The following is a 23,068-nucleotide window of genomic DNA, read 5'->3' as shown; positions in this document are numbered from 1 at the left end:
GCTCAGTGACTAGAGCGTCTTGATTAGAGCTTCTTAACCCCTTAATACCAACATATATATATATATATATATATATATATATATATATATATATATATGCAGGTTTTGGTGTCTTCGGGTGTCTTCCCGTGTAAGAGTTGGGGTGTCTAGGCGACGTTTCGACGAGGTCTCACTCGTCATCTTCAGGCTGGTGCTTTCGGCTTCTTGTTACTGGAACAGAGCAGGATCTCAGTGTTTGAGTTCCTATAAATACTGTTGAGGGGGTGTGGTGTATAGCCTCCAACGTTCTGGGCAGAGAGGAAGTTCCCAGGGTGTGCCTTTTCTTCTTTTGTTCCTTAATTACTTGAGGGATATCTTGAGTGATTTTTTGAGTGATATTCTGAGTACCACTTAGGAGGGTCATTAGGTGTGGATTAGTTGCTAAAGCTTTCGTGTCTTGACCTCTTGAGCTTGTGAAGAGTTTTTCTGAGAAGATGGCTGTACTGCACTTAGTTGTGTTCTGGCTTGGCTTCGTGTATAGGGGCGAGCTGTGGTTTTGTGCCCTGTGTCAGCCAGATCTGTGTAGGGATTGCAGGGGGGTGCAGCATCCGGAGGTGCCACTATGGTTTGGCTACTGGATGGTGTCTGTAATTTATCTGTGGAGAGGGTCTGGGTTTGGGTCTGGTGTGGTTGATTGGAGATGGCGTTCTGTGTGCCTCTGGTTCTGGTGTCGGTTTTTGTGGGGAGGGCTAATTTCCAGATGTCTGGCAGGCGGGACGTGTCGTCACGCTTGTTCATGTTGTGAGGGTGTTTCTCTATCTCGATGGCTTCCATGATTATTCTCTTGTGGTGATGTTCCATGTTAAAGAGCAATTTGGAATCTGCAAAATTAATTTCGTGTCCTGTTTCTTTCATGTGTTGGAAAAGAGAGGAAGTTTTTTCTTCTTTTTTGACGGCATTCTTGTGTTCTGCGATACGTGCATTTATTCGTCTGTTTGTTTGTCCAATGTACGTGGCTGGGCAGACTTTGCAGGGTATTTCATAGACCCCTTGGTTTTCCAACTGGATTTTATCTTTGGGGTTTCTGAGGATATTGGCTATTTTTTGGTTGGTGCAAAAGGCTGTTTTGATATTGTGTTTATGGAGGATTTTGCTAATTTTATCTGTAGTGCCCTTGATATAAGGAAGGAGGGCCATGCCATTGTTTTCTTCTGTGTCTTGGTTTTTGGGGGGTGTTTCTTTTTGGATTAGCTTCGTAACCCTGTTTTGCTGGTATCCAGACACTCACGCAGGACCTTCACCGCCTTCACTGGTTCTGATTGAAAAGAGAGGTAGAGCTGGGTATCATCCGCATACTGATGAACACCCAGCCCAAACCTCCTGATGATCTCTCCCAGCGGCTGCATGTAAATGTTGAAAAGCATGGGGGAGAGGACAGAACTCACAAGTGAGAGCCCAGGGGTCTGAACACTCATCCCCCCCCACCACTTTCTGAACACGGCCCAGGAGGAAGGAGCGGAACCACTGTATAACAGTGCCCCCAGCTCCCAGCCCCTCAAGACGGTCCAGAAGGATGCTATGGTTGATGGTATCAAACACCGCTGAGAGATCCAGCAGAACTAGGAAACAGCTCTCACCTTTGTCCCTAGCCCGCCAGAGATCATCAACCAGTGCGACCAAGGCAGTTTCAGTCCCATGATGAGGCCTGAATCCCGACTGCAAGGGATCCAAATGGTCCGCTTCTTCCAGGCGTGCCTGGAGTTGTTCAGCAACCGCTCGCTCAATCATCTTGCCCAGGAATGGAAGATTTGAGACTGGGTGATAGTTGGCCATCGTGGCCGCATCTAAAGATGGTTTTTTAAGAAGCGGTTTAATAACCGCCTCTTTCAGCGGGTCTGGGAAGGCTCCCTCACGGAGGGAAGCATTCACCACCCCACGAAACCCATCGCCCAGTCCTTCCTGGCTAGCTTTTATAAGCCAGGATGGGCAAGGATCCAGGAGACAGGTGGTTGGTTTCACTTCTGGGGAAACAATAGATTTGTAACTCTCCCGCTCCCTTCACAAACTTGCTTTATTAATGTATTATATTTAAGCTGGTTAGCATTTGCATGTCAGTTTCCCCCAGTCATTTTAAATTTGATTATGAATGATTGGGTGCAAAGTCATAGGTAGGTGAATCGACAGGAAACCAGATGTGACCAACCAAATAATAAATTGCTTGCTTTTGTTAAGGGCCAAGATCCAAAGAATTATCCACCCAGTTCCCTAAGCTCAAAGAGGCTTGGTCTTATGCACATTCTTAAATTTGAGCTCTTCTAAAGCTGTTCACAAATGAATCAATATCATTAATTCTGCCAGCACTATAAGTATGCTGGGAGGCCAATAGGTATTTGTTAGCTTTTCAGTCTGTTTAAATAATTTCAAGAAGCCATCCTCAGTCCCCCCCCCCCAGCAAGGAGGTCATGTAATAGATTGCACAATACTTAAAGGGTTATTATAACAAAGCTGGCAGGAAGAAGTGTAGAGATGTATGCCAGTGGGTTATACTGTACCACACATCTTGGATAAAAGTGGTCTTTCTGTCTCTTCCTGGCATGCTGTTCACAATTTTACCAGAAGAGACCTCGTTTTGTTAAAACAAATACCTTGTTTTGTATTTTAAAAAGAAGGTGGGTGAGACCGGAAATGTTTTTTTGTCCCCCCCCCCCATGTGGTTTGATTTCAAACTCCACAGGCAAAGGAAGCAGGGTTTGCAAGAGCTGGCCAATCACCTGATTGGTAGACCCTGCAAGGATTGCTTTCAGCAGGGATTGGCTCCATTTGGGAGCTCTTGCACCAGATTTTAAAGCCGCTGATTACAAACCCTGCTTGCCAAGTAACAACTGGGAGCACACTTTAAGGCTCTCAGTTGTTCCTTTTCAGCTAAATCTTTGTCTTTCCAACACCTGATGTCAACATTTCGAGGGGCAGGTGAATGTGACCCAGGGGAAACCGCCTTGTGAGCCAATTTAGGAACCTTGCCGGGCCTAATAAAGCACACAGGCTGGAGGTACCCTTGCCGCAGATATAAAAAGAACAGAATGAGCAGAAATATTAAGTTACAGTTGAGAAAAGCGAAATGAAATTTAGCATGCTCGTTTTCCTTATTTGCGTGTTTGGTCTTTGGCAGTGGTATTCCATGTAATATCAGATTTGGCTTACCATCAAGTGGAACAGTTTCCCAGACTAGCAACTTTGCAGGGGTGTTTTCAGCACAATCTGCTCCCAATCTTCCCTCCCTTATCCATTCTTGCTGTTGCCATTCCGAAACAGCCCCCTCCTTTTTCATTTTCACCCCCTGTGTCTTTATTAGGCTGTAAATCTGTCACCTCTGTATATTGTACCTAATGTTGAATGACAGTCTTATTTAATAGGGGGAGGGGAGAATATATCTTCTACTGTTACTGCTTCCCCCCTCTCTTGAGCATGCAACATTCTCATGCATATTTGAACCTAGCAAATGAACAATTGAGGGATGTGGGGCAGCTACTGGCTAAAATGAGTGGAAGAAACATTTCACAAGGTTGGAGAAGATGAAAAAAGTACCAGCGTATTCTAGGATAAGCTGTTGTCAAGGGTTAGTGGGGAGATATGGTAGGCCTGGCAGGGCACAGCTGGTTTGGGCAAGCAAAGAACTAGTGCAGGGTTTTCCAAACTTGGTTCTCCAGCTGTTTTGGGACTACAATTCCCATCATCTCTGACCAGTGGTCCTGCTGCTAAGGATGATGGGAGTCGTAGTCCAAAACCAGCTGGAGACCCAAGTTTGAGAAACCCGGAACTAGTGCAAGGATAGCCATTCATCCAGGGTTCCATCTTTGCAAGCCTCATAAATATGTCCCTGAAGCAGTCGGGAGAATTTTATAGACTTTCCATTATTTGGTTCTTTGGATGGGATTTGCTTCTTTATTTTAAAATGCTATATTATGACTTTGTTAATGAAAACTTTAATACATTGAAAATATTTGGGGAAATACTAATGTAATTGTTGAACTGTTTTATGTTCAGAGCTCTTGGGCTGGAAGGAACCTGAAGTGAAATCTGATGAGATGGCAATGAAATTCAGGCTTTCCATACGTAGAATGCATTTTTATTCATTGCATGATGAGCTGCAGTCGTGTCGAGAGAGAGACAAAGAAATTTTTGACGCTGTACATGACTTGCGTTACTTCATGCAGCCTATAACTCCAACTAAGCCTATTCATGAGCCAGCGAGCATAGATAAGAGGACCTTTGCTAAAGCATTTGGAGCTGTCAGACTTCGCCCCTTGTGTGCTATTGATAAAGCATACTTGGAAAGTCAAAAGTTGGATGTTGAGCTTAAAAAGGAGCGGCATGTCATGCGGATGCAGATTATTAAATGTGAAGTTACAGACTACATCCATCGTTTACAGGAAGATAAAATGGAGAAAGTTCAGATGGAAAACGAAGAGGGAAAGCTCCAGACTAAGGATACTCTGGAAGAGCAGAAGAACAAAAGATCAAAGTCAATTAATAAACTAAGGCAAAACTATACCAATTTTGTAAACATCAAGAAGAAAAAGACAATTGAAAATACATTTGTTCAGCGCTTCAGCACGCAACATCTTTCTTTGACAAATGGCTTATTAAGAATGGATGGATGGAGGAAGAATAAGGAATTTGTGAAGGAACGAAAAGTTGTAGTTAGACGAATTATAGAAGAACAGAAGCAGCGAAGAGAGATGTTCGAAAATTTCCGTGAGGAGAAGTAAGTTTGCTTTTCTTAATTATTCACTGCACATAAAGCTTTGAAGTTTTCACAAATTTATAGATAGTCTTCAAGGATAGTTCTTGTTCTTGGGAAAAGCTGGAACCCCCAATAAATAAATATTTATATCCTGATTTTCTATGTCATTGTCCAAGTGGCTACTATATATATTCCAGTTGCAATATTACAAGAGAGAAGCACAGACAAGAACCAAACTTTTAAAAGGGAAGAATTTATTTGAAACTAAGGGGATAGTGATTCACAAGCTAGCCAGTGAATTTTCATTTGGTCTTTATTTTTAAAACAAATAAATGCAATTGAGGTCATATTAATCTCCAGGGATAAGGGAGTCCCACAGCTTCATCTATGGGACATGATGAAGAGACATGATCCAGGGCCCCTCTCACTGATCTGAGTGGAAGGGCATACGCCTATGCTCAGATAACAGGATTGGTGCATAATAATGTTTAGAAAACAGTATAAGACAAAAACATAACAACTAGGCCTTTCTATGTGTAAAACATACATATCTTCAGTTCAGTTTAACTACAGTTGTTTGATGTATAAATCCAAGCTTTCATTCATCAAAAGGGGATATATTTCCCATAAATACATAAACCTCTTTTTAAAGCCTGTAAATCATCCACTACGTAGGTGCCAACTCCCTGGGGCCCTGGGTGCCTGAGCACCCACAAAATTCCCCATGAATGAATGGGCCGGGCACCCACAAATTTTGGTGCCAGGGCCATGTACGCTGGCACCCAGGTTGGCGCTCCTGATCCACTAAAGGTAAAGGTAAAGGTACCCCTGCCCATACGGGCCAGTCTTGACAGACTCTAGGGTTGTGCGCCCATCTCACTCAAGAGGCCAGGGGCCAGCGCTGTCTGGAGACACTTCTGGGTCACATGGCCAGCATGACATCGCTGCTCTGGCGAGCCAGAGTCGCACACGGAAACACCGTTTACCTTCCCACTAGTAAGTGGTCCCTATTTATCTACTTGCACCCGGGAGTGCTTTCGAACTGCTAGGTTGGCAGGCGCTGGGACCGAACAACGGGAGCGCACCCCGCCGCGGGGATTCAAACCGCCGACCTTTCGATCGGCAAGCCCTAGGCGCTGAGGCTTTTACCCACAGCGCCACCCGCGTCCCTTCCTGATCCACTACATCCATTCTAATTCTTCTCCTTGTTTTCTTATATGTCCAAAGCATTCCCCCACCCACCCAACCCAGTCTTCTCCAGGTTAAAAAACTTAACCCAGTGTATTCCAGCTCTTTTTTACTTCTACTAATGACCAGACTTCAGACGTTCCCTGATACATGTGTGAGTGTAAAGAGAGTACTTAGGGAGCTCACTGATACCAGGAAAGACTGCTCATTTAGGCCACTATTGTCTATTCACACTGACAGTGACTCTCCAGGATCTCAGGCAAAGCTATTTCCCATCACCTCCTATCTGAGATCCTTAAACTTGGAGATGTACTGTGGCACCTGCCTGATAAATAAGCATAAACAGAGTATTTTCCACCTCAGTTTCTATTAATTCAAATTTAGGAAAAACACCTTAAATGTGGCACCTTAAATGTTAAGACATGTTGTAATAGGATAAGTTTTTATGAGCTAGACCTTCTGAAAACTGTCACATTCAGGAAGTATGTGTGCAACACATACATACATAAACACCTTCACAGCACGCATACCCCAAACTGTTCTTTTCCCCTAGAGAGATGGAGAAGTTTATCTCTAGAAGTTGAGATAAAAACAGATCTTGCCCCCTCCCATGATACTGCACTCAACAGCATCTGGATAAGCTGATAGGATTTACCCTTACCTAAACTGAGCCCTTAGCTGTAATACCTTTACTTTCTCTCACAGAAATCAATGGAAGCTATTTAGTTTTATGTAGGAAAGCAAAGGTGTTGAGGTGGAAGAAGAGCCTAGCTTTCAAGTCACATTCCGCTGCCCTCCATGGCTGAGGAGAATATTTTCTCCCACCTTAATGTTATCACCTCACTTTAAGTTTCTCCATAAAAGCTAATGAAAGCTCTTCATTCTTATTCTGACAAGTACTCAAGAAGAGAACTTCTGGGTGATACCAAAGACCTATTTAGTCCAGCCATTCTTTGTCCCATATTAGCCAGCAAGATGCCTATGGGAAGCTGGCAAGCAGAACATGAGAGCAGTAGCCTTCTGCTGCTGTTGTTCCCCAGCAAATTATATTCAGAAGCATGCTGTTTCTGACCCTGAAAGGTGATATCCAGCCATCGGTAGCCTTATCCTGCGTGGATTTGTCTAAGGTCAGAATTCAAACCTTCCCCTTCATCCCTGACACACGCAGCTCCTAGGCCAGAAGGTGAGAGAGGCAGGCAGATTTCTGCACCAACCATGGTAGAAGTGGAACTTCCTTAGGATCCAATGGAACCTGGGCCAGCCCAGCCACTCCTCCAGAATGCCCTGCTTCAGGGCCTTCCATTGGTTATCAGCATCTTCCATTGGTTATCAGCATGAGCAGGCGTCTTGTTGATGGCCTGACCATGCACTCAGAGGCTTAGCTAAGAAAACAAGGCAGAGGGACTCCACCCATTCCAGCCCTCCCCACGGCCTCCTGTAAGAGAGGTTGGATTGTTCTGTAATTACTGTTAAAGCTGTCTTAAGTTAAGTGACCATCACTATTTTCTTTTGGTGACAAATTAAATCATTATTAGAAAACAGCGTCACAGTGTTGAAACCCAGAGTTCTCAACTGATATATTTCATAAAGTGGCATTCTCATGGGAATCTGATGGGTCCTTATTTGGCATTCTCTATGTCATGGATATAGGATGAGCATTCTAGTAAAAAAAAAAATCATCCTAATAAATGTTCCTCAATATTGATTTTGACAGGGCGAAAGTATTCATTTCAAAAGCAGTTCAAGGCAGTGTGGGTATCTTTACAACATGCACTATGTGTTCAGGTCTATACCAAATTAATTTATTTTGAAATTATTTATTTTAGTTAAATCTTGCTTTACTTTTTTCAACATGCCAAGTTTCTGCTGAAATTTATAGTACTACTGATAATATTCTTGGCCTAGATTTTTTCCCCTTTTGTACAAAATGAATATCTAGCTAGGAATACTATCTTATCAAGTCATGGTTGTACCCCTTAGATAAGGTTTAGGAAGCCTTGAGCATGAAGGCTTGGATGTAGCAAATAATCTATTTTATCAAAAAGCCATATGTAGTATGTAAGAATTCTTGACATCACCTAATTGCATTTACTAGCAGCTGTGATATAACATTGTTTTTCTTTATTTTGAAAGCCATACAAACCTAAAGCAAGTGTGTGTTTTTCAAAAGTAGTTTGGAAAGAGGAAATTTGAGTGACTTGTGTTTTTTGTTTCCCTACTTCTGTTTTAACATGGAATTTGGAAACCCCAGATATTCCCCTGGTAGAGCTGTCAGAATACCATGTCATGTATTACAACAATAGAGCCAAAGGAAACAGAAGCATGAGCCACTCGCCCTTTCTCTGAGTTAATCCACACTAGAGTTCAATGTGGATTTGAAGATGCTTGTGTCTCTATATTTTATTTTTCATGGCACCTATACAACATTCTCCTCATCAGAGGGGGCCTACACTTTCCCTATGCTGAATGGGGATTTTTCTGATCCACAGATAATCCGATAAGGGAAGAAAATGCAATATAAAAATGTATGTTACTCAGTTGTGAAGCCACTGAAGCACATTTCATGGGTCGGCTTCTTTTACATGTGTGCTGACATATTGCTGGGTGTGGTCTTATTGCCATACCCCTCACTTCCATTTTGTTTTCATCAGCCCAAAGGAAAGGATGCAGCTCTGTTCCATTGGCTGTTCCTGAAGGTGCATTTGCAGTATTTTTATTTTACAATAAGCTCTTTTGCAGAACTGCTCTTGTATAGAGCAGCTATATTAGAATGAAAATTAGATTTGTCTCTGCAAGTACAGGAGGCAGGAAATGGGAATGAAAGGAAGGAGCAGCCTTTCATGTGAGTGACTCCAAATCCTTGCCTGGCTTGGAGCAATGCACATTTATTTATTTTTCTGACTGCTTTTTTTGTACAAATCTGGCCTATTTGTGTTTTTATTCCTTTTTTTAAGCTGTACTTGCATAGCTAAACAAATACCTGCAGTCATGCCCTCAAGACAGACATACACTTGTGTGTGTGTGTGTGTGTGTGTGTGTGTGTGTGTACACACACTTTTGTGCAAATCTGGTATGTTGGAAAACTTGTATTCCAAAAATAAAGTTTTTTTAAGTGGTGCATGCACCTGTGCACAAGCACACATGAGATCTCTGGTTTCCAGATTTTATGGTGAGTAGAGAAGTTCTTATTAATGGAAGGAATCAATTCACAGCACAGTTGTATCCCATGAAGCACCACCACTGTTATGGACAGGAAACAATGAGGTCGATTTCAGAAGCACAAAATTGAAAATGCTCAAGCGTGGATGAAGGTTCTGAAACACGCACACACAAACAGCAACCCACTTACACACGAATGCCACAGTTTGGACACAGCCACTTTCTAATGTCAGAGTACTTGCGGTTCTATCCAACAAACTGATTCAGGGCGCTTCCAGACTGTTTTCAAGTAGGATTCAGTCACATACTGGCAAATTCAGGTTGCACAATTAAAGTTGTTTTGGAGTTCTTGTGCAACAACAACAATAATAATAACCCCTCAACACATCCACCCCCACCCCCCCAATATTGGACTTTTGTAAAGTCATGTGGGAAAGCACCAGAAATTGTGGGATAACAGTTGGTTTGATGCAAAGTCCAGCAAGCTCCCTGCAAGCTGAATGAATGCTTAATAAATGGCCAACATTGTCTGCTCTCTCTGCAAACAAATAATCATGAATGCTCAATGAACAGATCATGTGGAAACAGCCTCTGTAGGAATATTTTTTGTTTTTGTTTGAAGTGGGTGCACTTTTCTGTTAGTTTCTTGCTTGGTTTACCCTTCAGCTTCTGTATCCTTGCTAACAACAAAGCCTTACATGTCAGATTAGGCCCATTTACACCTGAACAATTTTAATGTCTTTAAATTGTGACATTTGTGACACCTGGGCGACCGTGCTGTTTTCAGCAGGTTCCCCATTTGCCTGGCTGAAGTCGGTAGGTGATCTTTTGCTAAAATGCAATACGAACTGGCACACGTTTTTTTGCACACACCCTGCAACTTGTTCCTTAGTGATAGGAAACATGCACAATAGTTAGATTTCTTTATTTGCTGGTTGTTTTGTAGAGAATGCATTAAGTTAGTACCTAGTCTCACCTGCATTTATTGTTACTTTGGGGAAAGAAAGTTAATAGAACACTGATGTCGTGTATCAAATTAAAAATGAAGCGTAAGACCATAAAGGTGAATTTAATTAACTGAATGCTATTGTTATATCTTTGCATAGCTGATTACAATTTAATAGTGAAGCAAAGGGAGGACTGAAGCATCAGTTTCACTCTTGATTGATATAGTTTCTCATTCAATATATTTCACTTTTATGTATCTTTCTACAAAAGATTGTGGATGTTTCACATTCTTTTTAATTTAAAAAGTCTCATTTTATGGCACCATACATGACACAGAATGGCAGAGACATAGCTCATCCACAGTAGCATTTCTCCAGTTCCCACCCCCTAAATTTATGTAGTTCATTTTTATCCCTCCTTTCTTCCTTCGAGGAACTCAAGGTGGCCTACATAGGCAGCCTCCCATCCAAGTATTGACTAGATTTATACAGTGGTACCTCGGGTTACATACGCTTCAGGTTACATACGCTTCAGGTTACAGACTCCACTAACTCAGAAATAGTATCTCGGGTTAAGAACTTTGCTTCTGGATGAGAACAGAAATTGTGCTCCGGCAGCGCAGTGGCAGTGGGAGGCCCCATTAGCTAAAGTGGTGCTTCAGGTTAAGAACAGTTTCAGGTTAAGAACGGACCTCCGGAACAAATTAAGTACTTAACCCGAGGTACCACTGTATATGCTTTGCTTCAGCATGGTGGCTGCATCGTGCCTTGGGACCATTGACTTTAAAAAGCAAAGACTCTCCTCCCTGAAAGAGAGGGGAGGGGTTGTGGTCGGGAGCCCGAGCTCCGCCTAGCAGGGGGCGTAGCCCCCTGCCTTCAGCTCACCTGGCTGGCGCTCACGCCCCCTCGGTGGCCACCCAACCAGGTGCTGCTGAGGGGGCGTGTTCAGCAGCTTTTTGCTGCAGCGACAGCCTTTCCCCGGCCTCATTTCTTCATCGTCGCCTCTTCGGAAAGTCACCCACCCTCCACTCCCCTTTTAGTTAGGGCTTAGGTTCTTGGCCTTGCTATGGACCTTAGGTTGGTCGCCCCGGTTGCCTGGGGGGCCTGGTAGGAGTTTTTCCCAATTGGCACTAGGCTATTTGGTTTTTTCGCCTACCTCGTAGCAATCGTCACAACTTTTGTGGTATTGGTGGGTAGGTTAGGCATTGGAATAATGTGTTGTGGTGTGTCGAAGTGCTAGGTTTGGCCATCGCCTATGCCTTCAATGTTTTAGGGGTATTCCGTTAAAGGAATCTGGGGGTCGTGTATTCCGTCCGATGCCTGCTTGGCGGGAGGCCTTGGCACGACCCTCGGTGACAACAGGGGTGAGCTTAGAGTTGGATTAGCATCAACAGGCTCCACCTACTGGTGAATAACCCACTTGCTTCGATCCAATGCCTAAGCCAATACCTTTTCATTGCTGTAACCAATAAAGTTGTGGCCTTTTCTTGCCCATTAACCATATATCACGTGTCCTTGTGTCTTTATTTCACCACACGGGGGTCGGGTCCTCGAACCACAACTGAAAAGCACAGGAAAAGACTGGTTGGAATGTAATCTCGTTGGAAAATTGTAACAGTGCACCCAAGGCCTATTGCATCCACTAAACTACCATAGTTTAGAAAAGAATATTGAGACTGGGAACGAAAAGCCGTTGCGTGCTCTGTTGTGTGCTTGCTCGTGTCTCATATTTATCGCCCAACACTTATAAAGATGGTGTGAGAGTTTCAATGTGGCCTGTTTCTTTAAGTGAAGAAGTGAAAAAACAAACACACATTGAACTTAGGTATGTTGCCAAGTGCCATATTATTATATAGAATGCGTGAGGTGTGGGAGGAACAGAGTCAAGATTTGGGTTTTTGACTCAAGGACAGATAAGAACAGTTTAGAACTGGTGATGAGGCTTCTTTTTCCCTCTTCCAGGCAAGATATGATGCAAAGACAAAACACAGATGAAAAACAGTTTAGGAACTGTGTGGCCCACGAAATGGCGAGAGAGAGATACAGGCAAGCCAAGGCAAAGGTTGAAGCCATCAAGCAACCCAGACAGATGGCGCTGTACTCCTTGCCCGTGATTGGCAGTTCTGGCACTGCAGTGCCTGTCATAGAGTATGACGGCTAAAACGGTAAGGTGTATAATATGGCAAGTGGAAAGAAGACCAACTACAACTGGTTCTTTGAATGATCTAGATCAGGGGTCTGCAACCTTTAAGACAAAAAGAGCCACTTGAACCCATTTCCAAAGGAAAAAAAACCTGGGAGCCGCAAAACTCGTCATTATAAAAATAACTTTTTTGTCACTTTATTATTTCTTTGTTTGACCCCTCAGAATTACTCCTCCTCATAGAAATCAATGTTAAATTTACAAGTTCCCTTTTTGTGTGTGTGTGTTCTTCGCTCCCCTTCAAAACAGTGACCAGCGTACATGCCCCCTTTCAATGCAGTGACCAGCGTACATGCCCCTTACAATGTAGCGGGCGGGCGGGCGGGCAGGTGACGTCGGGACGGTGTGTGACTAACGCACGCACCGCCCCCATGTGGCGTCACAGCCAATACAGCGCCCGCCACAGTGGGGAGTGTCGGGGCGCACAATGCGCCTCCTCCCCTCGCTAGTATCTGCCCCAGAGCCGCAGCAAAGGTGTAAAAGAGCCACATGCGGCTCCAGAGCCGTGGGTTGCAGACCCCTGATCTAGATGAAGCTTCGTTGTCTTACAGGTTTAGAATCTGTTTCTGCTGGTAATGATTTTGAAACGCAAACCAGAAAAGACAATTTGATGAGCAGATCGACTACAACATTTGAAGTATTTCAGTATATCCACGTGAGGAAGAAAACAGCTGTAGCCTGTTGTGCTAATTGTTTGCAAATGTTGACTTTTAAGTGGCAAACATTTCAAGCGTACATACAATTACCTCTGTATTTAGCTTTAAAATTAAATTATTCAATGCCATATAAAAATAATTGGGGAAGAATTCACTGGTTGTTAATGTAGCCAAGTAGCATGAGTGCAATTAAACATGTTGACTACACTTATTGCAGACAGGACTGCTGGAGCTTTGCCTCAGTGATTCCTCCGTAACTGTATATACAACAATGCCATAAGCCATTAGCTCTCGATAGAATGTATTTTCAGTTGCTCTCTGGCTATGCCTTAATGCAATAATTTGGTCCCAGCTGCTAACTTTCATTAACACGCTGTGTACTTTGATTAGTTTCATTAGCTGCTTTCCTATGTGTAATTAATTATGCTTCTAGTTGATTCTACTTTAATTCTTTGTATATATATTTCTCCATGTGTATTGAGCCCAGGGAGAGCAGACTTGGGCAGTTGCTGGAAGAGGTGTGGAGTCTTTTGTTGCTCCTCCCAGCTCAGTTACAGAAGTTGGGAGGAGGTTTTCTTTTACTTTAGTTGTTACATCTGACACTGGAGACACACAGTAGCTTTTAAGAGAACTGGGGCTAAACTAGATGTGACACCATTCATGCAACTAACAATTTCATGCATTGCACATTTACAATGTAAGAAAAACAGTGAATGACACTTTCTTGTTATTTATCATTGCCTCTCATCAGAAGAAACAGACGTAGACCTTAATGTTAGTTTTATATCTGTTGTTTCACATTTCCAAAGGAAATGGCAACTTCTTACAGGCAGCTCTCCATTACGCGTGGGTTACATTCTGAGGCACCTTGTGTTTAAGTGAAAGCGTGTTTATTGGGAATGCCATTGAAAAAGCCTGCAAACACCACATTCGCTCTCCCAAGTCCTCCTTGCTCAGACTCCCAACACTGCACAGGCCTCAAAGGTCGGTGCAAGGGCTTGTGGGATTACTCTTGCGAAAGCTCATGAGATTTCTGGACACTGTCTTCGTCCATTTTGCCCCTTTTCATGCCATTTCTGGGTTCGTGGTGATGCACACCAGTGTGGTCGTACGTGCTTGAATGGGCGTAAATGGGGAGTTGCCTATATTTGAAAGCTCTTGTGCTAATTTACACTGGGTCCCCACCACCAACATGGATTCAGGCTGGACTTGCTCTCTTATAGCACATCTGCTTCAACTTGTGGGACACCTATCCTATTAACAGGGAAAAGATTACAAGATAGAGCAGAGTTGGAACAATCTACTTCCTCAGACAAATCCATGCCCATTTTCCTTCAGAAATCCTTGGCCTATTTATTCCAACAAGCATTTGAAAGACTGTGCTGATGCTCCTAATGGTTCTCCCCAACACACTCATATTTTGATTGCTATGGGTGTTTTTAAATCAAGGAAACTGCTTCCTTTTAAAAAAAGGGGGGGGGGAGATATCCACTCTCCCACAATAAGTCCCTTGCTCTCCTTTGGAGAAAGTTGTGTAGCGTAGATCTTTTTACTGTTCTAGTCTCTTATAAAATTTACACTCAAATCACTTTGGTAAATGAATGCTTTCCTTTAACCTTTCTTCTGATTTGTTTTCCAACATTTTTCACATACAATTGCTAGTAGCTTTTTGCATTATTTTCTACTAGTGATGGAGGAGAAATTTTATTCAGTGCATAGCTAGAGCCTAATAATCTATAAAATACACACTTTCTGAAACATTGCAAACTGAAACACTGTTATCCTTCAGAATTTGCACCTATCCGAATTTAGCAATGCGGTTCCCCAACTAATATTTGCAAAAATGCACATAGTAGGGAAAAGTGTGCATAAAAAGGTGAAAATTACATATATAATGCATTATATTAGGGGAAATTTCTTGCAAAAAATGTCTGCATTCGTCAAAACTGCATATGAAAATATGTTTATTATGAGAAATTCACACTAATATGCTGATAATTATTGTGAGAGGTTTATTTCATTGCAAATTGCTGCAGAAATGTGGAGAAATGAATTTAGGACTGGAAAAATTAGAAATTAGAGAACCAAAATTGACAGATGCTTCCATCCCTAATTTCTATTCTTAAACATACCTTGTACTGTCATAATGATTTGAATATTTAATATTTAAAAAGATTTGTCCTTATAACATCCATATTGCTATTTTGCTATGGCTGCCCCACTAGTCTTGTTGGCAGCTCATAATTAGCACTTTCTTTTCTTTTTTGCTATTAATTGAATAAAACTGTTACTTACATTTCAGATTTTTAGACACTAGTCCTTTACCTCCCTGCCACTCAGCTACACAAATTCTAATTATTGTCACGAAATACAATTCTAAAAAGCATATGTCTCTTGGGTATCTCAATCTCTGCAGAATTTCCTACACATTTTGCACCCGTGCCATTTCTGCAAGTATTTTATCTACGCAGAAGATTATTTCCCCCTCTTTTATTCCTGGGCTTGTAGTCCTGATAAAGAACTTTTCGTGTTCAACCTTATTGGAGGTTGGTGACTGCCACTTCTTCTTATCCATTTCTCTGCATCTAAAGAAAGGGACAGACCCATATATTATAAAGGTCTTTATCAGGGTATGAGCAAAAGAGAAGAGCACAGAAAAAATTCTGGGAACAGGCTGTTGAGGCCAACAATATTTTGAGTCAAATAATTATTTGGGGGCAAATGGATCAGTTTCATTAAGAAGCATCTAAAGCAATCCTGCAAGATCTCCGTTAAAGGTACTTCTATCAAATGTATCCAGTATCTGAATAAAATGGCAGTGGTCAAACCAATTCCCACTGTTTTTGTGGAGACTGTGCTTCATAAACCCCACTCTTTCAATCATAAGCCAGCATACTTCTTCTGTGCACTAATTATTGTTGCTTTTTTCCTGTAGAGCAGCAACAGAATATTTTCCCAGCCCTTCTCATTTTCTGTCTCTAAGGTGAAGCTAAACTGATGTATTCTGAAGCTAGATTTCATTGTTTGTGCCATGCTTAGTTTCAACTGTTGTGAGTTATTGTTTGCTGTTAGAGAGCCATAATGAATTGTTACATTTTGACACCTGTCTTTCAATGTTTTCTATTCCAATCTACCAGTTTATTTATAGTCTACTCCACAGCTTGTTATTAAACATGTTTTTAAAATAATACAAAGACAGTATTCATGAATAATTTCCCTCTTTCTTTGTTTCAAGAGAATCTTACCTGGACGTGAAAAATGGATATGTGAATATGGGATCTGTCCATGGTGAAAAAGTGTCTGAAATGGATAGAAAATCAAAGTCATACCTAATAACACCAAAGAGAACTGTTTATGTGAATTATTGGAGATTTTTTAAAAATCCATCTGCAAGAGACTGACCAGATACAGCATTCTGCAAAAATTACCAGCTGTTATTTGTGTCATGAAGAAATAATCAATCAATCAATCTTTATTGCTGTCAAAGACCAGACAGCATGAAGAAATAACAAAATATAGATATATTTATAAATAATTTGATACATGTTGTTCATTTTTAAAAATCAATAACCAGCTATATCTAAATGTACAAATGTTCCGTTTCCACAATTCACTGTAATTTTAAGTAACAATTGGGAAAAAGGAAAGGGTATGAAATAGTGGAACAGAAAAGATCTTAGATATGTTGTCATGAACTACATAAGGAGTACCCATAGTGAAGAAGAAACAGACTGTTGTTTCAATGCCTTTGTGGCCCGATTAATTTTTTTATAATGGTTAAGGATATGGTAAATCTGGCCTGCTTTAGTTTGGTGAAGATGGTCTGTCACATACTTTGCAAACAAAATCTGGGATTCCTACTGCTACCACAGTACCAGACCTCTTGGAAGGAGATCTTCACTTTTTTGTCATATATTATTAGTGCCCGTTAGATCTTTAGGACTGTAAATACTACAGGTTGTGCTCTGCTCTTTGAGCCATTCATCCTTGGCCAACAGAAGTATATCTTTCATATGGCAATGTGCTAAATGTGATAGATTTCATTGATAAGCTAATCCATGTCTTCTACCCAACACTTTGTTTGGGGGGTAAGGTTGTTGTACATCCCCACTTGCATTCCAAGCATTCTTTGTCAATATTGGATAATGAGCAATAAAATTGTGGTCTGCATAATCCCTGGCTCCATATCATGGCTTCTAATGTGTGTGTCTCTAAGAAGTAGTATCAATGACTAGAAGAAATTTGATTGTGCTGGATCTTTGCCTTGCTAAGAAATAACAGAACAATCTGAGGGAAACTGAGAGCCACTGTGGAAGTTAACATTTCCCTAATAGTGTCCTGTACCTGTGCTGGAACTGGTGGTATTAATGGATACAGGTTTTTCCTGTATTCCAATATGTGGTTTATTTGGTGCCTTCATTGTGTTTTGCTCAACAGAATGGGGATTTCTATAACTGGTCAAGCTACTAATGGCTCAAATAAAGCTAGATGTTGCATGGAAAATGCAGCACAGGGCGGACACTTCCTTTTTTCAAAAAAGAGATTATATGCACCATAGAAAAAGACAGATTTTAACAACATTTCTGGCACATCCATATGAAAATATGAAAATAATTACTAAATTTAAGTGCCACAAAAGGAAAGTCAGATCGTTTTACATCCAAATCACCACAAATAAATTATTTGCACCACACACCCAGATTCCCCCAGACCTGTAGATCTTCGATTAATGTGCCCCCAATTCTTCATGCAAATAGTTTTTGAATCCGAAAACAATTGTTTTAGAATAAAATTTAACAGCTGGACCTATATTGTTGCTGGTGCTAAGGCATGGGAACCTCTTTAGCATAAAACTCGGGTTCTCATACTACTTTGTTGTCTTTCAGGAAGATATGAAATCCTTGAATAATATGGGCGCATGGGACACTTGTTGGAGGGCAGGGAAAATTTGAAGTGGTATCCTTCCCAACCTCACTTCATCAGAGTAAATTCCACAAACTATTCTTAGTCTCCCCTTTTATCATTTTCTACTCCTAAAAGCACATGGGGGTGTGGAAATAATCTGGTCTACATTTTAAAGCAAACTAACTGAATTCACACCTTCATGACACACATACATATTTATGAACTACCATAATAGTACTTCGGAATTCACACTTCTCTGAATTTTGCAGTATGCTTTTTGGCTCAAAAACCACCAAAATGTGTAAACAACTACATATTTTTTGGGTTAAAAAAATGTAGAAATGCATACATCTTGTGATAAAATTGGTATTTATGAATATTTTAAATATAATTTTGAAAACATGGGATGGAACAGACTTCTTAGTGCATACACAATTTACACAGACCAGAAACTGAGCAGTCCATCCATATACAAAGGAGTGGGTGTCCTTTGTGCTACCATTCCCAAGGGAGATTCCAGTGCCATCATGGACACATACAAATACTATGCACACAGTAGATATGTTGTCTGCTTTATCTTGCTCTAGATCAGTTCTTAATTGACATGGAAATGTGGTTTTCATTCAAAGTTGAAGAAGCTCAGTCAAAACAGAACATCTTCAACACACACACTTTGTACACACTGTACAAAGTATGAGTTTATGAGAATGAAGTTTATGAGAATGGATAAAGAGAAGAAGAAGAGTTTAGATTTGATATCCCGCTTTATCACTACCTGAAGGAGTCTCAAAGCGGCTAACATTCTCCTTTCCCTTCTTCCCCCACAACAAACACTCTGTGAGGTGAGTGGGGCTGAGAGACTTCAGAGAGAAGTGTGACTAGCCCAAGGTCACCTAGCAGCTGCATGTGGAGGAGCAGAGATGCGAACCTGGTTCCCCAGATTACGAGGCTACCGCTCTTAACCACTACACCACAGTGGCTCTCAATATATTTTACACAGGTAAGTTATTATATTCCATTCAAATGTGATTTGGGTTTTTCCAATAGTTATATCTAAACTTTTTTGTCTTTCCAATCAGGCCAATGAAAAATTGCTTTTAAGTTGCTTTGACAATATCTGGTTTCGACCTAACAGTATGCAGAAACCATGCCCACCCCCCTTCCCCAATTTCACTAATATTATAAAACTCCAGGCTTTTTAAAATTCCTCAGATGTTTCATCAGCTTTGAATTTCATTTTAGATGACATTTTGGTGCCAATTCTTTTTCTAGAACCCATGTTACAGGTGCTGTTATTTCAGTTCACAGTAAAAATAGAGGGATGTTGCTTTAGTCTTTTTATCTGAATTTTCATTGAGCTTTCCAGTAGATGGCAGCATAAATTCAGTCTTTCTAAAGACTACATTGGATAAATTGCAAAGAAAATGTCCCTTAATTGTGAAGGAAATGTTAATAGATGTCCAGAAACACAGTCATTAAGATGCAGTTTGCTAAAGGTATCCTTGTTTGAAGGAGTCTCCAAATATTGGATTTTAGTGTTAATAAACAATTGGGCGGATTTGTAGAGAACTGTACTTTTACAATAATAGAATTTTGCAGTTACCTGTAAAATGAATCTTTGTTTGCCTGACCTGGATTTTCATTTTCATTTTTCTCTTCTTCTTTTTTACAAAAAGCTTGATACTGTGTAGCAGGAATGAACACAACAGGGGAAATGTAGCTGTTTTTCGTTTTGTTTTTAATAGATGAGATTTACTTTAAAGATCGACCAGCGAGCTATGATGAATCGTTGTCGTTACCTACAGGAAGTATTTAATTCAGATTCCATTAGCAGCATATAATTTGAAAAGTCCTCTTGCTTTAACAAGGGGAGGATTATTCAAATAATTAAAGTATTCCACACCTTAATTCTGGGAGCTAATACCATCAAAACAGTGGACTTCCTACACTCTGCCTTCTGTGTGCATGAAAAAGGGAGCCACAGCAACGGGGCGGTGGGGGCATTTCTCCTAAATGCACATAAAGCAAAATAAAACTGTTCCTCACATGTGACAATGCACATGTTAGATCCAGTTTCTTACACAGATACAGTGTAGGAAATACAGTGGTACCTCGGGTTAAGCACTTAATTCGTTCCGGAGGTCCGTACTTAACCTGAAACTGTTCTTAACCTGAAGCACCACTTTAGCTAATGGGGCCTCCCGCTGCTGCTGTGCCGCTGGGGCACAATTTCTGTTCTCATCCTGAAGCAAAGTTCTCAACCTGAAGCACTATTTCTAGGTTAGCGGAGTCTGTAACCTGAAGCGTATGTAACCCGAGGTACCACTGTACATGCTGTGCAAATTGAAGCTCTAATGCTTCTGACCACCTGAACCTCAAAAACAATATAAAAAAACTCCTGTGACAGTAAAATGTGGTGATCTTGTCAACCTGATCACCTCGGACTGTTAACCTGTGTGATAGTGATCACATTTGCCAGCACCACCACACCAAACTGGAAGTTCAGGAGGCACTTAATAGGATCTGGCCTCTTCCCTACAGCAGAAGCATGCATGTCTGATTCATTTTTTGTTATGGTGTCATTTAGAATTTCAAGTAATTTAATTTCTGGCAACAGGCACATAGCCTCTCTTTGGTTCCCACTATATATTGAGCTTGAGGAGCCACAGGAATCATAATGGATTTAGTAAAGGAGCCAAGATTCCACCTTTTCTTTAGGATGTGTAAGGAATGACCAACCTTCATCCTATTGCTGGGCTTGAATATTTTATCCTAACATATGAAGCCCTGAACAACTTGGGACCAGGCTACCTGAAAGATCACCTTATCCCTATATGATCACTTTAGTCACCAGGAAAAATTCTGCTCACAGTACTGCCACCAATAAAATATCATAGGACTATGACCCCCCAAAAATGAAATTTTCTGCTATTGCCTGTGTGCTATGGAATGGCTATGGAATATATATTAAGCACCACCCATCAGTTGCTTTAGATGTCTTACAAGGACATAACTTTTGGTTCAAATTTTCCCGGACCCCAAAGAACAGACCCTGTTTTATGTATTTTACCAGTTTTATGTTGTAATTCTATTTCGAGGATACTGTTCATTGTTTTTATGTCGTACACTACTTAGGGCTCTCTAAATCATTAAGTGGTTTTTAAATGGTCCTGATTAAATAAGTAAACAATCTCTCTCCCTCAACCTGTTGTGGTTCAAGCCATAGTTTTCTTTTCATTGTCCTTCCTGAGGAGCAATCTATTGCAGCGATGGTTTTGTCCTTGAAAAATGTTATAAAGTTTCTCTCTTTGCACCTCAGGGTAGCAAAATTACTGAAAAGGGGTAAGGATAAATGTCCAGGTTTTATTTCAGCCAAGGCAACAATGCTGTTTACCTTCCAGTCCTGCTTCCTGTCCTTTTGAAACACGCCTCTGAAAACAGCACTAATAGTCATGTTATATTGTTGACTGTATAAACAAGAAGGCACATAGGGGAGAGCTGAGATCTGCTAAGAGCAGTCTCTTATGAATTTCACAGCTGATAGGTGGGAAAACAAGAAACTCAGAAATGCATCTTATGCTATGAAACACATACTAGCTTGGGTTTGGCCTGGTTCCCAAAAAACACATATGTGATTCTAGTCTTAAGATAAAAACAAGATCTGCCTTATCTTGTTAGCTAGCCTGACCTGGGCAATCTTTTAGCTAGGGTTGCCGGGGATTGATCCTAATGCCCTTTTTCATTAAAACCACACACTCATCACAGAGCTATGGTCCTCCTATGGCATAGTACTTTTCCTCTGTCATATACAAACCATTAGCTGCCCCTTCAGCATTTCCTAGATGAAAGGGTGTCTTTTACCACAGATGACCCTAACGAAGCACCACAAAACACAAGACAAGGAGTGAAGACAGATGGGACATTTGTGCAGCAGGGAGGCCAACCTGGAAGCACCTTAATTGTGCTTAATCCAAATAAGCATTTCCTTTCTAGGGCTCAGTTCTGAGAAAACTATTTCCTGAGGAGATTTCCTGAGGAGAAGCGCCCACTCCCTGGTTTTCCCAGAGCCCACATCTCTTTCCTTGAACCCTGAGGAGACCCCTTTGCCACCAGGTCCACAAATTCATCCACAGACTTCTCAAGAATCAGAGCCCTGAGGAAATACTGCCTCAGATTAAAAACCCAGGGCCTAGAAGAAGCCAGTAGTTGCAGAGGAAGACCTTTAACTGGACAGATGCAGTGTTGCGGATGCGGCCTCTAGTTAAGGAATAACTAATGCATGCTAATGCAGTTGCTCCAGTATACTGCTGAGGTAAAATGTATATTTTGCTTCAGCTGCAGGATTGCCAACCATAGTGCTGAAAACCACACTTAGGTCCCTCTCCAAGGTGCTGATGATGCCTTGCCTTGCCTTTCTGTCTGCCTGGAACAGGGTTAACTCTCCATTGCTTGAGCCATCACCAGTCCATGGTGGCCAGCATCCCTACTTTTCACAAAACCTTCAGCACTGATAGCTGAAACTGCATTTGAATTGCTACTTTCCCTGTCATTTTAACAGTGAAGCTAAAAATTAGTCCTCTTTGCACATTAGCTTTAGAAACCTGCACATGGTCAAAGCCACAAGTGATCAAAACACTTTTTTTTTTTAAAAAAAAGAGAAGAGCTACATGTGGTGATTTTCTTTCTTAAGAGCAGCATAATACAGGTGCATACAACTTGTGCACAGGTACGAAATAACATTTTAACAGCCCCTGTGTCTTTGGACAAGTCCTAATGTATGGCCAGGATTGTGAAGGGTAGCTGAGGTATCAAACCCAGCAGCAACAAGGATTATGCAAAGAAGTAGTAGCTTGCTGTGCTCTTTTCTTCCTTTTTTGCTTCCTCGGGCCCTTGGCAATCCTAGCAGCAAGACAGCAAAAGACCTGGAGCTGGGGAAATGTTGGCCCATCCCATTTTTACTCGCATTCCATAGTTCTATGTTTCACTTCTGCACAACGCCATTTCAGTGATGGAAGAAATAGAGAGTGCATTAACTCTCTGGCCCAAACTGCCTTAACACGATTCATTGTCCTATAGGGAACTATGTAATAGGCTGCCAAACCAGGTTTGACCATTATTTCCCACTGTGCTATGCTTAAAACTTGGTTAGCTCATTGCAGACAAGGACAAGGGCTTTGTTATCCTGAACAGCTTGTTGTAATGCTGTAAAAGCAGCTGTAAGCTTACCCCATGTTCATAAACTGATTTTAAGACAGAAACAACACAATAAATGTACTGCTGCAGTTGC

The 23,068-nt window shown here is 41.3% G+C and overlaps 1 protein-coding gene across 13 annotated transcripts in view; it reads left to right on the top strand.

Moving 5' to 3' along the window:
• The window catches only part of LRRIQ3 (leucine rich repeats and IQ motif containing 3), a 53,170-nt gene extending 36,121 nt beyond the window's left edge, over nt 1-17,049 (top strand). For 8 of the 13 annotated variants that reach the window (XM_083510526.1, XM_083510530.1, XM_083510528.1 and 5 more), the window contains 3 exons: nt 4,024-4,744; nt 11,980-12,182; nt 12,772-15,705. In XM_083510526.1, the coding sequence (XP_083366652.1) occupies nt 4,024-4,744; nt 11,980-12,178 (920 nt within the window). In that variant the 3' untranslated portion in view covers nt 12,179-12,182; nt 12,772-15,705. Of the gene's footprint in view, nt 1-4,023; nt 4,745-11,979; nt 12,183-12,771; nt 15,860-16,111 lie in introns of those variants that run through there. The other 5 variants (XR_014527779.1, XR_014527782.1, XR_014527780.1 and 2 more) reach the window with 4 other exon arrangements.
• The last annotated feature ends 6,019 nt before the right edge of the window (nt 17,050-23,068 follow it).

This window comes from Podarcis liolepis (assembly GCF_965112155.1).
Source record: "Podarcis liolepis genome assembly, chromosome: 6".
Lineage (NCBI taxonomy): Eukaryota > Metazoa > Chordata > Lepidosauria > Squamata > Lacertidae > Podarcis > Podarcis liolepis.
Note: the sequence above shows the minus strand (reverse complement) of the source record. Positions and strands in the feature narration are given on the sequence as shown.